This window comes from Hippopotamus amphibius, chromosome 1 (genome assembly GCF_030028045.1).
Source record: "Hippopotamus amphibius kiboko isolate mHipAmp2 chromosome 1, mHipAmp2.hap2, whole genome shotgun sequence".
Lineage (NCBI taxonomy): Eukaryota > Metazoa > Chordata > Mammalia > Artiodactyla > Hippopotamidae > Hippopotamus > Hippopotamus amphibius.
In genome coordinates, this window is record NC_080186.1 from 142,839,697 (window position 1) to 142,854,437 (window position 14,741).

At 46.7% G+C, this 14,741-nt stretch overlaps 1 protein-coding gene across 1 annotated transcript in view; it reads left to right on the plus strand.

Moving 5' to 3' along the window:
• Positions 1–456: 456 nt before the first annotated feature.
• CCNJL (cyclin J like) overlaps positions 457–14,741 on the plus strand; it is a 54,058-nt gene continuing 39,773 nt past the window's right edge. Inside the window, exon 1 of the mRNA XM_057749138.1 lies at positions 457–522. Within this exon, the coding sequence (XP_057605121.1) occupies positions 457–522 (66 nt within the window). The remainder of the gene's footprint in view (positions 523–14,741) is intronic.

A 14,741-nucleotide genomic window follows, 5' to 3' on the forward strand; every position in this document is an offset into this window, starting at 1 on the left:
CCGGCGAGGGATGCGTGAGTTTCGCCCCGGCTGGAGGGCAGGATGTGGGAGCAGGACAAAGGCTGGGCGGCGGGGGTGGAGTTGGGGACGGCGAGCCGGTGGCCGCAGCCGGAGCCACGGCCTCTGGAGAGCTAGCGGGGTCGGCAACTTTCTCTGAAACTTTTGCAAAAGGGAAGATAAAAATTCTGCAAGTTGTCGCACGGCTCCAGGTCGCCCCGGGTCCCGCGAGTAGAGGGGAGGGGCCACCGCAACCTTCCCGGGATGGGAGGCGACCACCAGCTCCGCTGAGCGGGGCAGGAAGGGGCGCCCGGCAGAGCCCCCGGCCGAGGACGAGAGAGCATGGGGATGCCGGGGGTCGGAGCCGGGGGGCGCTCTGCGGCCGCTGAAGTTGGCCCGTGTCCACGCAGGGTGCGCCCTGAGAGCCCGGTAGCTTCGGATCGCGGCGTTGTAGACGAGATGATGGATGAGCCTTGGTGGGAAGGGCGTGTCGCCTCGGACATCCACTGCACCCTGCGCGAGAAGGTCAGTCCCTCCCCGCGCTTGTCACTCGCGGGGCCGGGTATTTAAAGTTCCTCTTGTACTCGACTCCGTATCCTCAGGTCGCCCTGCGTGGGAACTAGGAACTCCCGGTGCTTTTCTTTCCTCCTCCTCTTAGCCTCCTCCTGGGACAGTCGTGAGGTGAGAGCTTAAATTGGTTTTTCTGCTTAGGAGCCGAGTTCTTAGACAACTAAACTTACTCCTTAAGGTGGTGTTTCCCGTAGTACTGTCACCCGACGTTATTTTAAAGGGTACATGAATGAACTTTAAAAAAATAATTATCGTGTATTTAATGTGCAATTTAAAAACATACATCTAGCAAGTTCTGCATAGGCTAAATGATGCTGATTTTTCATATGTTGTAACGATGTAGCAGTTACTTTCAAAATAAATTTAAGTAAAAGCAGTGACTTGATATAAAGAATAATTAAGTAAATGGTAGTATGTCATAGGTAGTTATGACCCCACACCAAATATACCTAGGATGGGACTGAATAAGATTTAAGAAACACTCATCTAAAGGAGAGGCTACAAAACTAGGAGAATGTGGGGAGGAAACAAACACACCCCTGCCAGTTTGCCTTGCCTCCCTTGCCAGAAGGTGGGGGCAGCTGAAATGTGATCTCTGCTCTCCTCTCCCCTCAAAGGGAGAAGTGCTGATGGGCTCTGGGAAGGTGGAAGAGTCCAGGTGGGTTAGAGGTGTGGCCTGTGTGTCTTGTCTCCTACCCCTGGGCTGAGACTGGGAAGGGTGGTTTGGGGAACAGGTATGAAATAAAGGTGTGTATTGTGTATTTCCTAGGGCTGCTGGGACAAAGTACCATAAACCTGGGGACTTAATAAAAATGTGCTCTCTCACAGTTCTGGAGACTGGAAGTCCGAAATCAAGGTGTTGGCAGGGCCGTGCTACTCCTTGGCATTCCTTGGCTTGTAGACCCATCATCCCTGTCTCTGTCTCTGTTGTCACATGGTCTGCTCTCTGTATGTCTGGCTGTGTCTCTGTTTTCTCTCCTTATAAGAACACCAGTCATGGGAACAGGGGCTACTTTAATCCAGTCTGATCTCATCTTAATTTAACTAATAACATCAGAAAAGACCCAGTTTCCAAATAAGGCCACATTCTTAGGTTCTGGGTAGACATGAATTTTGGGGGGACACTGTTCAACCCAGTACAGGGAGGGAGAGGTCTTCTTAGTGGATTACCTGGCTCCTTACACAAACAGGTCTCACATCCAGTGCATTTGCACCCGGTGTCTATGGAGTTCCTCTTAAAAAGTCACCAGCTATTCACGGTTTTTTCCTCATGGGGGGTAGCTGTCTTCTAGTCAAATTATTTTTTCTCTTTCATGTACCTACTAGTCTGTCTCTGTCTTGCATTGCTTGTCTGGGCTATGGCTTTTCTCTGCTTCCTTTGCTCTTCTCCCCAGAACAGAATGGCCCAGGGTGCAAGCACATCTTAGGCATCTGGGGAAGAAATCCAGGTCTTGGTGGTTCAGTTAAAAAGCTGGGGCAGTGGGATGGTGGACCAGGCAGTAAGATCTTGGTCCTTTTCTGGAGGTGGTGGCTAAATAAATGAGTGAGGCCTGCCATGGAAATCAGGCTTCCCTGTTCATTGTAGGCTCGAGTGGTTGTCAGTTCTGCTCATACATTAAGGAGGAAAGGCTTTGACTTCATTGGTCCCTTTCTAGCAGGATTGATTTCTGAGAGCAGTATAAACTCAACCAGCTCAATTACCTGAGCATTCTCAACCTTTTGTATATAAGCAAGAATGTTCTAATCTCTCCTCCAGCCGCTCAAAGGAGCAGGGCAGGCAGTTCCCCATTCATTGTGCCTCACCCATGCCATAACGCCGTTAGTTCACTACAGGGCTGCCTACCTTGAAGGAGGACGGGTTTGTCCAGGTTTTATGGGTTAGAGATAGAAAAGTCACTCAGGGGTTGGTGCTCGGGGTCACCTGTGACTTGAAGGTGGTTTTGTTTTGTGTTGTTTTAAATTAATTAATTTGTTTATTTATTGGCTGCATTGGGTCTTCATTGCTGCGCCCGGGCTTTCTCTAGTTGCCAAGAGCCAGGGCTACTCTTCTGCTGCGCCCGGGCTTTCTCTAGTTGCCAAGAGCCAGGGCTACTCTTCGTTGTGGTGCACAGGCTTCTCATTGCAGTGGCTTTTCTTGCTTCAGAGCATGGGCTCTAGGGACGCAGGCTTCAGTAGTTGTGGCTCATGGGCTCTAGAGCACAGATTCGGTAGTTGTGGGCCCACGGGCTTAGTTGCTCTGTGGCATGTGGGATCTTCCCCGACCAGGGCTCGAACCCATGTCCCCTGCATTGGTAGGCACCACCAAGGAAGTCCTTCTGCCCAGTATTTGATTGGGTTGTTTGTTTTTTGTTATTGAGTTGTGTGAGCTGTTTGTATATTTTGGAAATTGAGCTCTTGTAGGTTGCATCATTTGCAAATATTAAATTACTCCTTTGATACCCTGCCTAGCCCTGCTGCTTGTGCTGGAGCAGACCTAGAGCCCCCCTCATGTGGCTGCTCCTCCGCTGGGGCTGGGGGTGCCAGCCAGTATAGGGGAGTCAGGATTCTTCCTCAAACCTGTGCCCTTGAACTTCTTCACTGAACAATGAGCAGATCATCCCCGCCAGCTGGTGGTGACAATGAGGCTGTTGGTGATGTTCTTCTGGCACCAGGTGTATGCCCCAAGGAGTGTTCCGATTAGACTGACAGCCACTTTTTTTTTTTTTTTTTGGACTAAAGATGCATCCACTCAGGTTTAAAATTAGCAGGTTCTGGGTACACGTGATAGAATTAGGTCACAAGACAGCTCTCAGCTTGAGGGCCAACTTCCTTGTCCTTCAAGCCTCTCTCCCCTCCCCTGTGTGTCCTGGCCCCAACCTCGTGCTTCTCTCATTGCCCTTGTCACCTGTGTAATAACGTGTCCTTCGCACTGGACTGTGAGCCCCTCCCAGGCAGGAGGCGTGTGTGATAGCTGGGCATTCCCAGACCAGTGTGACATGTGGAGGGAGGACAGGGGGTGTCCACCCCCTCACCTGCTGGAGACCCAGCCACTGGGGGAGGCACAGAATGGAAGGATGAGGCTCCGATGGACTTTCCTGGGGCATGTTGAATGGTGGTGCAGGAATGCTTCCCAGGAACCCTCCGTCAGGTCTGCGGCATGTCCCCGGGGGTGCTCCTGGCCTGGCTGGGGCAGTCTGTGTGTGCCAGAGCACAGGACCAGGTGGAGGCTTGCCTCCCCGCCTCCTACAGACTTAGATAGTAGCCAGTCTTGTTCTCTGCTTGGATAATGTCGGCGGCGGGGTGGGGGGGGCTAGAAAAGAATTCCCCACAAGGGCAGATCTACTGACCTGGACCAAAGTCCAGCCTCTGGATCTTAGGAAAAGAACTACAGGTTAAGCCCGAATAGTAGGAGTCTAGATCATTCCTCCCATACTTCTGCCTAGAGGTTCCATTTTTCCTTACTGAATTTTACCTTTTAATGAGCAGTACAGTAGATAGAACTTGCTCTGGTCTCTATTTATTTATTTATTTATTTATTTATTGGCTGCATTGGGTCTTCATTGCTGCACATAGGCTTTCTCTAGTTGTGGCGAGTTGGGGCTACTCTTCATTGTGGTGCACAGGCTTCTCATTGCAGTGGCTTCTCTTGTTGTGGAGCATAGGCTCTAGGCGCATGGGCTTCAGTAGTTGCGGCACACGGCCTCAATAGTTGTGGCTCACAGGCTCTAGAACACAGGATTAGCTCTGCTGCATGTGGGATCTTCCTGGAGCAGGGATCTAACCCATGTCCCCTGCATTTGCTGGCAGACTCTTAACCAGTGTGCCACCTAGGAAATCCCTCTGGTCTCCTTTTGACTTGTGTCCATTTTATACATAATCGTCATTCCAGTTAAGAGGAAGCGCTTCTGTTAGTAAAGCAAGGAACGTGTGTAAGGACCCTCATCCCTGTGATTTAAGTCTTCTTGGGTATGTGAAAGGCTTTCTCAGTATAGGGATTTTGGAGGGTACTTGGGGAAAAAGTACCCCACCCTCCTGAAGCCACGTTGACAAGCCCTGCTTGGCCTGACCTGGTAGCCTTATCTTCCGGGGCTCCAGGGAGCCCACGTACCAGAGGCTCCCTCCTCCACCTTCAGGCATTTGTCTTCTCCCAGGATTGGAGTCACTTGGTACCTTAGGAGTCTTCTCCATCACCACAGATTTGAGATTGGCAGAGCAACCAGCCACTGAATGTGTTTTCCCTACTGAAGCAGGCTTCCTTGTACACTTGAAGGTCTTTAGCTTGTGAGACCATGTTTTTTCAACCAGTGGAGTGATAAAGGACATTTTTACTGATTTGTGACTGAATTTATACAAAGAGCTTCTAAAACAACAACAAAAAAGACATTTAGTGATGATAATGTTAGTGGCTCCTGCTTATGGAGCATGTCCCGTGTTTCAGGCAGTGTGCCAGGCACGCCCGTGTGTTATTTCACGTACCCCTCACATCTGCCCCGGTGCTGGGATTGACCCTGTTTTATAGATGGAAATTACAAGACTCAGAAGATGTAACTGTCTTGAGATCAAATCCCTGATTGTATCAGAGCCTGAACATAAATTTGGGGGAAAAACATCCATTTTAGCAAAGAATGGAAGTGCAAGGCAGAGAACAATCGAGGTTCTGCCCTCCATGACACTGTAGGCTCTGTATTTTATTTTATTTTTAAATAAATTTTATTTATTTTATTGACTGTGTTGGGTCTTCGTTGCTGCACACGGGCTTTCTCTAGTTCCAGCGAGTGGGGAGGGGCTGCTTTTTGTTGCGGTTCACGGGCTCCTCATTGTGGTGGCCTCTTTTGTTGCAGAGCACGGGCTCTAGGCACGTGGGCTGCAGTAGTTGTGGCACATGGACTCAATAGTTGTGGCTCACAGGCTCTAGAGCTGTGGCACATGGGCTTAGTTGCTCCGTGGCATGTGGTATCTTCCTGGGGCAGGGATTGAACTCATGTCCCCTGCATTGGCAGGTAGATTCTTAACCACTGCACCACCTAGCAAGTCTGGCTTTGTATTTTAGTTTATGGTACGATGGTTCTCCAAGAGCTGAGCTCTCCCTAAACCATCCCAAGAAGCCTTGCTCTGGACATTGCGGAAGGCTGACTGCCGGCCGGGGCCTCCCTTATTTGGTCCTGGAGGGTCCTGGTGCCCCACCTGTGCATGGTGCTTCTCACCTTGAAGTGATTTGGCCTCTGCCGCTGCCTGCCCTGGGGTGCACTTGGTGGGCTGCTCGTGTTTCCCCCGGCCAGGGAAAGGGAGAGGCCCCTCAGGGCCTTCTTCTCGTGCCCAAACTCTGACAGCTGCATGTGGTAGAATCTTATCCCAGCTCTGTCCTTCACCTGGGTTAAAACTGCACCATTTTCTAGTGACCCCTGAAGCTTGCACATTCTTTTATTTATTTGTTTATTTGCACCAGATCTTAGTTGTGGCTCGCTGGCTTCTTAGTTGTGGCTCACTGACTCCTTAGCTGTGGCATGTGAACTCTTGGTTGTGGCATGCATGTGGGATCTAGTTCCCTGACCAGGGATTGAACCCAGGCCCCTGCATTGGGAGCGAAGAGTCTTAACCACTGCTGCACCAGGGAAGTCCCTTGCACGTTCTTTTATTTTTCTTTTCCAACATCAATAGCCTCTCTTCTCACTCCTCCACTTAAATTCGTTGAATTTCCCCACTGCAAGGCTGAACATCTGTCTCCTTATAGAAGGTGGTGACCCAGATCCATGCTCAGCCATTTGGCTAGGTCACCCCCTAATTGGTTTTTCTGTTCCTTTCCCCTCCTTTTGGGTTTCTGCACCCCCAGGGAGCAGATGTTCCCAAATCATGAAGCACACCCAGATCCACCCATAGGAAAATGTTCCAGACACTGGGACGTGTCTGCCCAGCTTCATTCCAGGAATGTGTCACTCAGGCCTCGCAAACCCACATGCTGGTTTTGACAAGCCCTTGGGTACTAACAGGGCCACCTTGTGGTGGTCTTCAAGCGAGACCCTAAATAGCCCTCCGGGCCCTTTTCTGGAGATAAGGGTGAGGCTTTTAGTATAAGCGGGAGTTTCCTGCGTGCATCCTGCAGAGATGATCCAGGCTGCTCCCGAGGTGTGTGCAGAGGATGGAAGGTGGGTTGAGGAATGGGCTTCAGAGGTGGGATGAGATGTCATTCAAAGTGGCATCTAGCTCGGAGACATCCTGACTCCACTGCCTCCTGTATTCCGTAGGAAGCTGGGGACAAAACTGAATCAGAATTCAGTGTTTTCTCTTGAGTCCTACATGCCTTAGGATACGGCAGTGTTCAGTGTGCCCTCAACACACAGCTGAGACTTGGTCTCTGCACCTTATCTGTGGAAGAAGCAGATTATCTTGGAGCCTCCCTTTCATCTGTAAAGGAGGAAAGTGATCCCTGCCCCCTACCTCCCAGGAGACAATGGGTGTGGGTGTCCTCCATCAGTCTCCCAGGCCTCTGGATTGTGGGGTAGGGAAGGGTCTTGGGGGGCACCCTTGTTGGCTGGGGAAGCGTGTCCTCCCTCAGTGAGGGGAGGACAGTTAAGGCTTTGGGTTGGCCTTGTGCCCTTGCCCTTGACTTGGTCTTTGTCTTCTTAAACCACATAGCCGCTTGGGTGAAGGGAGTGCAGCCATCAGTTCTCTCTGAGAGAACCTGGCAGAAAGAGGTGACATTGTTGGTCTACTGTTTTCTCTCTTTTCTTTTTTTTTTTTTGGCCACACCGTGCAACTTGTGGGATCTTAGTTCCCCGACCAGGGATCGAATCCATGCCCCCTGCAGTGGAAGCACCAAGTCCTAACCACTGGACTGCTAGGGAATTCCCTTCATTTTTTTTTTTTAAGTTATTAAACACACAGAATGGGGCTTTTGTTTGTTTAGGAAACTTCAAAAATAAATACAAACAAACAGAAGAAAGTAAAATTCCCCCCCCACAATCCCACCCCTTGAAAGTAATCTGTTGACAGCTTGGTGTAGGTTTTTCTGTTCTTTTGTGTGCATGTCATCACAATACATTTTTATTTTGGATTTTTTTTTTTTTAGTAAAAATGGAAAGTATCTTTTCTGAAAACACTTTGTTGATCTCATAGCATATCATGCTCACATTTCCATATCGTTCTTCCCCACCCAATTCCTGATTATTGGACTTTTGTAAAAAATTAGAAAAGATTGTATTTATTTAGAATAGACAATATAAGAACATGGTAAAAAAAAACAAAAAAAACAACAACAAACCCAAGTTATATTAAAAAGTGGATGGTGAAGAGGCTCTAGTTTCCCTCCCTGAAAGGTACCACTGATTCCAATTCCTCATGAATCCTTACAGAGTTACTCTGTGCGTGAACAAACCAAGAGTGTGTGTTCTAACACAAGTGGTAGTAGAATTTACACACTTCCCTGTACCATTTGATTTATTTTTAATGTTTACATTTTAATAATTTAAATTTTTTTTTATGAAACCACCAAAACAGAAGCTTCATGACCAGAAAGGAATTTTTTTTTGTCTTTTCTGCTCATTGTAACAATAAAGGTATAGCGCAGATATTCAATATATTTGTCTTTTTGGTCTTTTTAAAAATCTAAATATATACATTTTATTTTACATAAATGCTATTATAGTATATTATAGTTTCATAACAGTTTTTTTCTTAATGCATATACTAAATAACTATGTGTCATTAACTATTTGTGGTATCATGCATAATGTTTTATTGTACAGATACACCATGATTTGATTAACACTTCTTTTTTGGATACTTAGATGGAGATGCTTATTCATTTTTTAAAATTGAAGTTAATTTATATACAGTATACAGATCTTAAGTGCATATGCAGTTTCAAATATACAGCGAGTTTTTTGTTTGTTTGTTTTTAGGCTCTTTATTGGAATATAATTGCTTTACACTCTTGTACCAGTTTTTGAGGTACACCAAAGTCAATCAGCTGTATTTATACACATATCCCCGTATTCCCTCCCTCCCGCGACTCCCCCCCACCCTCCCCATCCCGGCCCTCTAAGGCATCATCCATCATCGAGTTAATCTCCCTTTGTTATACAGCAACTTCCCACTGGCTATCTGTTTTATAGTTGGTAGTATATATATGTCTATGCTACTCTCTCACTTCGTCCCAGCTTCCCCTTCACCCCCTGCCCCCCCCCAACCCCGTGTCCTCCAGTCCATTCTCTGCATCTGCGTCTTTATTCTTGTCTTGTCACTGGGTTCACCAGTACCTTTTTTTTTTTTTTTTAGATTCCATATAATGAGTTAGCATACAGTATTTGTTTTTCTCTTTCTGGCTTACTTCACTCTGTGTGACAGACTCTAGGTCTATCCACCTCATTATATATTGCTGCATTTCATTCCTTTTTATGGCTGAGTAATATTCCATTGTATATATATGCCACATCTTCTTTATCCATTCATTTGTTGATGGGCATTTAGGTTGCTTCCATGTCCTAGCTATTGTAAATAGTGCTGCAATAAACATTACAGTACATGTTTCTTTTTGGATTATGGTTTTCTCTGGGTATATGCCCAGTAGTGGGATTACTGGATCATATGGTAGTTCTATTTTTAGTTTTTTAAGGAACCTCCAAACTGTTTTCCATAGTGGCATACAGCAAGTTTTGATGAATGTATACACTTATGTAACTACCATCACAGTCAAGATACAGAACATTGCCATCAACCTAGAAAGGTCCCAGGTACCTTTTCTCAGTCACTCACCCCATCATGGTCCCAGCCCCCGGCAATCACTGACTTGCTTTTTGTCTGTGTGGATTAGTTTGTGTTTTCCAGAATGTCATATAAATGGAGTTACATGTATGTGCTCTTTTCTGTCTTCCTTTTTTAACTTAGTTTAACATTTTTGAGATTTACCTATGTTGTATCTATTAGGAGTTTATTTCTTTTTTATTTCTTTTTTATTACTGAGTAATATTCCACTGTATGTGTATTACATAATTTGTTCATTCATCCCTCTCTTGATGGTCTTTTGGGTCATTTCTCCTGTACCATTTGATTTTACACAGCACTGCAGTGGTGATCCTGTTCTATCCACAAGTGTGCTTACGAGAATAAATGCCTAAAATAGAATTGCTGGTCGTGGGGTATGATTTTAAGAACTTGGCATTTCGCCAGTTAATAAATTCTGAAAAGTCACACCAGCCTGCACTTGCACTGGTGGTATGGGAGGGTCCCTGCTTCCCAGTAACTTTGCTAACCCTGGATATTAGCCTTTAAAAAAAGTCCATGCCATTTCAGTAGGTCAAAATGGTGTCTATTGGCTCTGTTTAAAAGAATCAAGAACACAGAATGGGAAAAGCACTAAAGGATGAAACGGAAGGGGTACAGAACTCTGAATACTTTCCAGGATCTGGGGGGCCCATCTGCAGCAGGGGAGCAGCCTGAGACCTGTGTCAGGCTGGGTGAGGGCTGGGCGAGGGCTGCTGACCTTTGGCCACGGCCAGAAAATCCCCGTGCTCCCTCTGAGCCCCATCGTTTGCACTGTGTGCCTCCCTCTACCCCCAGGTGGCAGTTACTTGGAAACTGAATCCTGAGGCCAAATCAGGTCACTGGAGCAGATGGTACCAGAGCCTGGGCATTCTTTGTGGTAGGGACATCCACACTGGTAGTACCAACTACTTACTCTGTGGGAAAATGGTCATCCAGTGACTTGAGTGGGTGGATTGGGGTGAGAAGGAAGGGTAGGGAGGATCATAAGAACAGAAAGAAGCATCAGGAATTGGATCGGGTCAGTTATCGTAAGGAGAAGGAGAAAACCTAAATGCCCATCGGAAAGGAATTGGTTTCACTGTGGTGCATCGGTGCTTTGAAATAGGTGGGGTCATTAGATGTGACGAGGTAGATAATGTTGTACAACAATTGATTTTTGTCATCATTGTAAAAAATCCACGTGATTCAGTACTTCTGCCTCTTTGAAGCGAACCACTGCGTTTTCCTTTTTATTATAGACATTTAAAAAGATACACAAAAGTAGAAAGAAAAGTGGAATGAATCCCCATGTACCCTCCACCCGGCTTCAGTACCCCTTTCATCTTCCCCAGACAGCATGTCATTTCACCCATAAATATCTGCTAAGAGATAAAGGCCTTTTTTTGACATAGCAACTGTGCCATTATTACCAAACTCACCGTCATTCATTAATAATCTTCTATGGCTCAGTCCATATTCAGTTCTCACAGTTGTCTCAGAAATGACTCTTATAGTTGCTTTGTTCAAATCACAATTCAGATAAGAGCCATGCATTACGTTTTTTAAAAAGTTGAATGAGAGGTTCTTTAAATTCTGTAGTGCTTTATAATTTTCAAAAGTTTCACATACCTGATTTCATATAATCCCATAATAATCCCCTTTTAAAATCTGCTACTTCTATCTTGCCCCTCCCCCTTTCCCTCTCCCCGCTGGTAACCACTAGTTTGTCCTCTGTATCTGTAAGTCTGCTTCTTTTTCGTTTTATTCACTAGTTTGTTGTATTTTTTAGCCTCCACATATGATATCCTGCAGTATTTGTCTTTCTCAATCTGACTTATTTCACATAGTGTAACACCCTCCACGTCCATCCATGTTGCTGCAGATGGCAAAATTTCATTCCTTTTTATGGCGGAGTGGTATTCTGTTGTACACATGTACCCCATCTTTATCCATTCATCTGTTGAAGGGCAGTTAGGTTGCTCCCATACCTTGGCAATTGTAAATAACGCTGCTATGAACATTGGGGTACATGTACTTTTTTGAAGTAGTGTTTCTGTTTTGTTTTGTTTTTTTCCCCAGATATATATACCCAGGAGTAGAACTGCTGGATCATATAGTAGTTCTGTTTTTAGTTTTTTTGGAAATCGCATACTTTTTTCCGCACTGGCTGCACCGATTTGCATTCCCACCAACAGTGTAGGAGGGCTCTCTCTTCTCCACATCCTCGCCAACATTTGTTGTGTTCTTTTTGATGACGGCCATTCTACAAGTGTGAGGTGATATCTCCGTGTGGTTTTCATTTGCATTTCCCTGATGATTAGTGATGTTGAGTGTCTTTTCATGTGCCTGTTGGCCATCTGCATTTCCTCTTAGGAAAAATATCTGTTCAGTTCTGCCCGTTTTTCAATCGGGTTTTTTTCTGATGTTGAGTTGTATGAGCTATTTATATATGTTGGATATTAGCACCTTGCAAATATCTTCTCCTATTCAGTAGGTTTTAAAAAATTACTCGTAAGTCTTTTATTCTATAATGATTTCCCTGTCTCCCATCCCCTTAAAAAAATTTTTTTTCATGCCATTGGGTTTTGGAGAAACCAGGTCATTTGTCCTGAGAGACAGCCACTGTTCTAGATTTGGCCTGTGACTTCATAGTATCCTTAAGTTGCATTCACTGTTAAGAGTCTGGCTGGTATACTTCCCTACTCTGTGGGACTAAAATATGCTGTAATCTGCTCCTTCTCTAGCTGTCAGTCAAATGTCAGTTCCTCAGAGGAACCTTCCGACTCCCACACAAGGTCAGTCTGGGCCTCTTTCATGTTCTCAGACTACCCTCCATTACTCCTCCAGCACCCAGCACAGTGTGTAATTGTACACTCATTAGTGGGATTATTCCATTTGCATCTGGCCCCCTAGACAGCAGGCTGGTGAGGGCAGGCTGGGGCTGTGCCTCCCCTGAGCACAGCAGCTGCTGCCTACGAGCCCCCGTTAGTGGGAGCTCATCCCGGACGCCTGGTCTGGGGTCTGTGCCTTACAGCCCACACATGGCCTTCCTGGACTTCACTGTCTGGTGGGGTAGGTAGCACGGCTGCCCAGTGACTCCATCTGCTGGGAGAGAAACAGCCTCTGGGGGCTTAGGACTTGGCCAACGTCCCCCATTAAGTGGGAGAGGTGGGACCTTAAAACCTCGCGATCTGCTGTCCGGAGTCTGACTTTTGACACGCAGAGGAGTGGCCGCAGCCTTGAAGGCAGTGATCTGTAACAGGAACTTCCCCTCTGCGGAGCGACACCCTGGGCACCCACGCAGGGAGGTGAGAAGGTGGGGGCGAGGGATACAGAGCGGCCCGGAGTGGAAGTCTCCCGTTGCTCTCTTCTTTTGTGTTAACTTTCTGTTTTGAAATAATAACAAACCCAGCAGAGTTGCCAGCACAGTACACAATTATAAACACTTCAACACATTTGCCTTATCATCCCCTTTTACTGTCTTCAGGGTTTTTTTTTTAATCTCTTCAACCAAGATGCAGACATAATACCCTATTCTCCCTTAGTATTTCAGGGTTTATTTTGCATGGTTACTTTTTTTTTTTTAAGATTTATTTATTTTATTATTATTTGGCTGCTTTGGGTCTTCATTGCTGCACGTGGGCTTTCTCTAGTTGCGGCAAGCGGGGGCTACTCTGTTGTGGCACACGGGCTTCTCATTGCGGTGGCTTCTCTTGTTGCGGAGCACAGGCTCTAGGCTCTCGGGCTTCAGTAGTTGTGGCACATGGGCTCAGTAGTTGTGGTGCACGGGCTTAGTTGCTCCACGGCATGTGGGAACTTCCAGGACCGAGGCTCAAACCCGTGTCCCCTGCATTGGCAGGCAGATTCTTAACCACTGCGCCACCAGGGAAGTCCCTGCATGGTTACTTTTAAGATGGGCCATAAAGTGGTTTCTGGGGGGAGTTTTTGTCAGACCACTAGTGACACCTTCCCAGATGTAAGGATCCTCCCTGGAAGCCTGTTTTGGGTGAAGGGGATTCAGCATCTGGATCAGGAGGGAGGAAGCTGGTGGCCACGGGTGGCTGGGCCATGAGTCTGGGAAGGCAGAGTTCTGTCTCATTTCCTTGGACCGTCCCTGTGGCTTGTTGGCAGACAGCTTCTTTATTAATCAATCATTTACTGAACCTGTGTATCACCTGCAGACCCTGAGAGGCTCTACCACAGCCCCAAGCCCCGCTGGGGAGGAGGGGTTGTTCTTACCACAGCTGAGGATAATCATCTCATACCACTTCTGGCCAATCTGTTTGTAATGCTCGTAATAGCTAGTGAAATGTAGCAATGCTGTTCCCCATTAATGGGTGCCTGTTGTGTGCTCCACCATGTTCCCTGCTGTTATCTAAATCCTCGGGCAACCCCCTGTAGTAAGTACTAAGGTTATTCTCATTTTATCCCCACTTTGCAGATGAGACTGGCTAAAGTTTAGAGAGTTAAATCATTTACCCAAGATCATTCAGTAGGTAGATGACAGAGGCAAAATTTGAACCCAGGTGACCTGGTTCCAAAGTGCACTCTTAACCACTCTACCCAAGTCTAGGGACATGTGAGAAGCTTCCAAGAGAAGGTGAGATGTGGAGGAGGTTAATCTGCCAGGGCCCAGAGCCGAGTGTGATAGTCAAACATCAGTGACCTGCCAGGGGCGGTGTGGTGAGATGGGGAGGAGGGGGAGATGGACCGGGAGCATTGGCTCTGGGATGCAGGTCTCTGTACATGTTCACAGTTATCCTGAGATGCATGGAGAGCTGTGAGGAGCGAGGGCTGGATCACTGGAAAATGGCGTTGGCCTTGGAGACTGGGTATTGGCAGTGATGCAAAGAGATGGCCTCTGCACCAGAGCAGGAAGTGGGGAGACGTGAGAGTTTTAGGAAATAGGGTCAAAAGGACCAGTTAACAAACAGTGAAAGATTTCACATTTCTTACTTGTTGAAACAATGAGATTTTCTGTTGCTTAGGTTCTGGCCTTTTTCACGGTGAACAGTGTTCTTAGAAAGCGCCTTCCAGCAGTTGCTAGTTTCTGTGTAATCTTTCAAGACTCCCACTGCCCTCTAAATTAAGGGAGTAGTTTACTGGGCACAGTGTGCCAGACATTGTTGAATGTTTGATGCACGTAATCTCATTTGGTTATTAAAGTTGCTTTAATGTCCAGACCAAGGCACTGGTAGTTCTTGCACACTGGCCCACACTCATTCTCACATTCAACACATGTTTTTTAGCAGCCGACCACATGCCACACACTGCTAGTCACTGGGGATAAAAGTGATGAACGAAACAAAATTCTCTACCTTCGTGGAGCTTGTAGTTGAGTGTCAGGCTCACGTGAAGTGCTTGTAAAGCGCAGATAGGTGCCTGACTCCGTCCCAGGACATCTGATTCAGTAAGTCAGGAAATGGGCAGTGTAGTAGATTCCTAGGGCTGCCTCA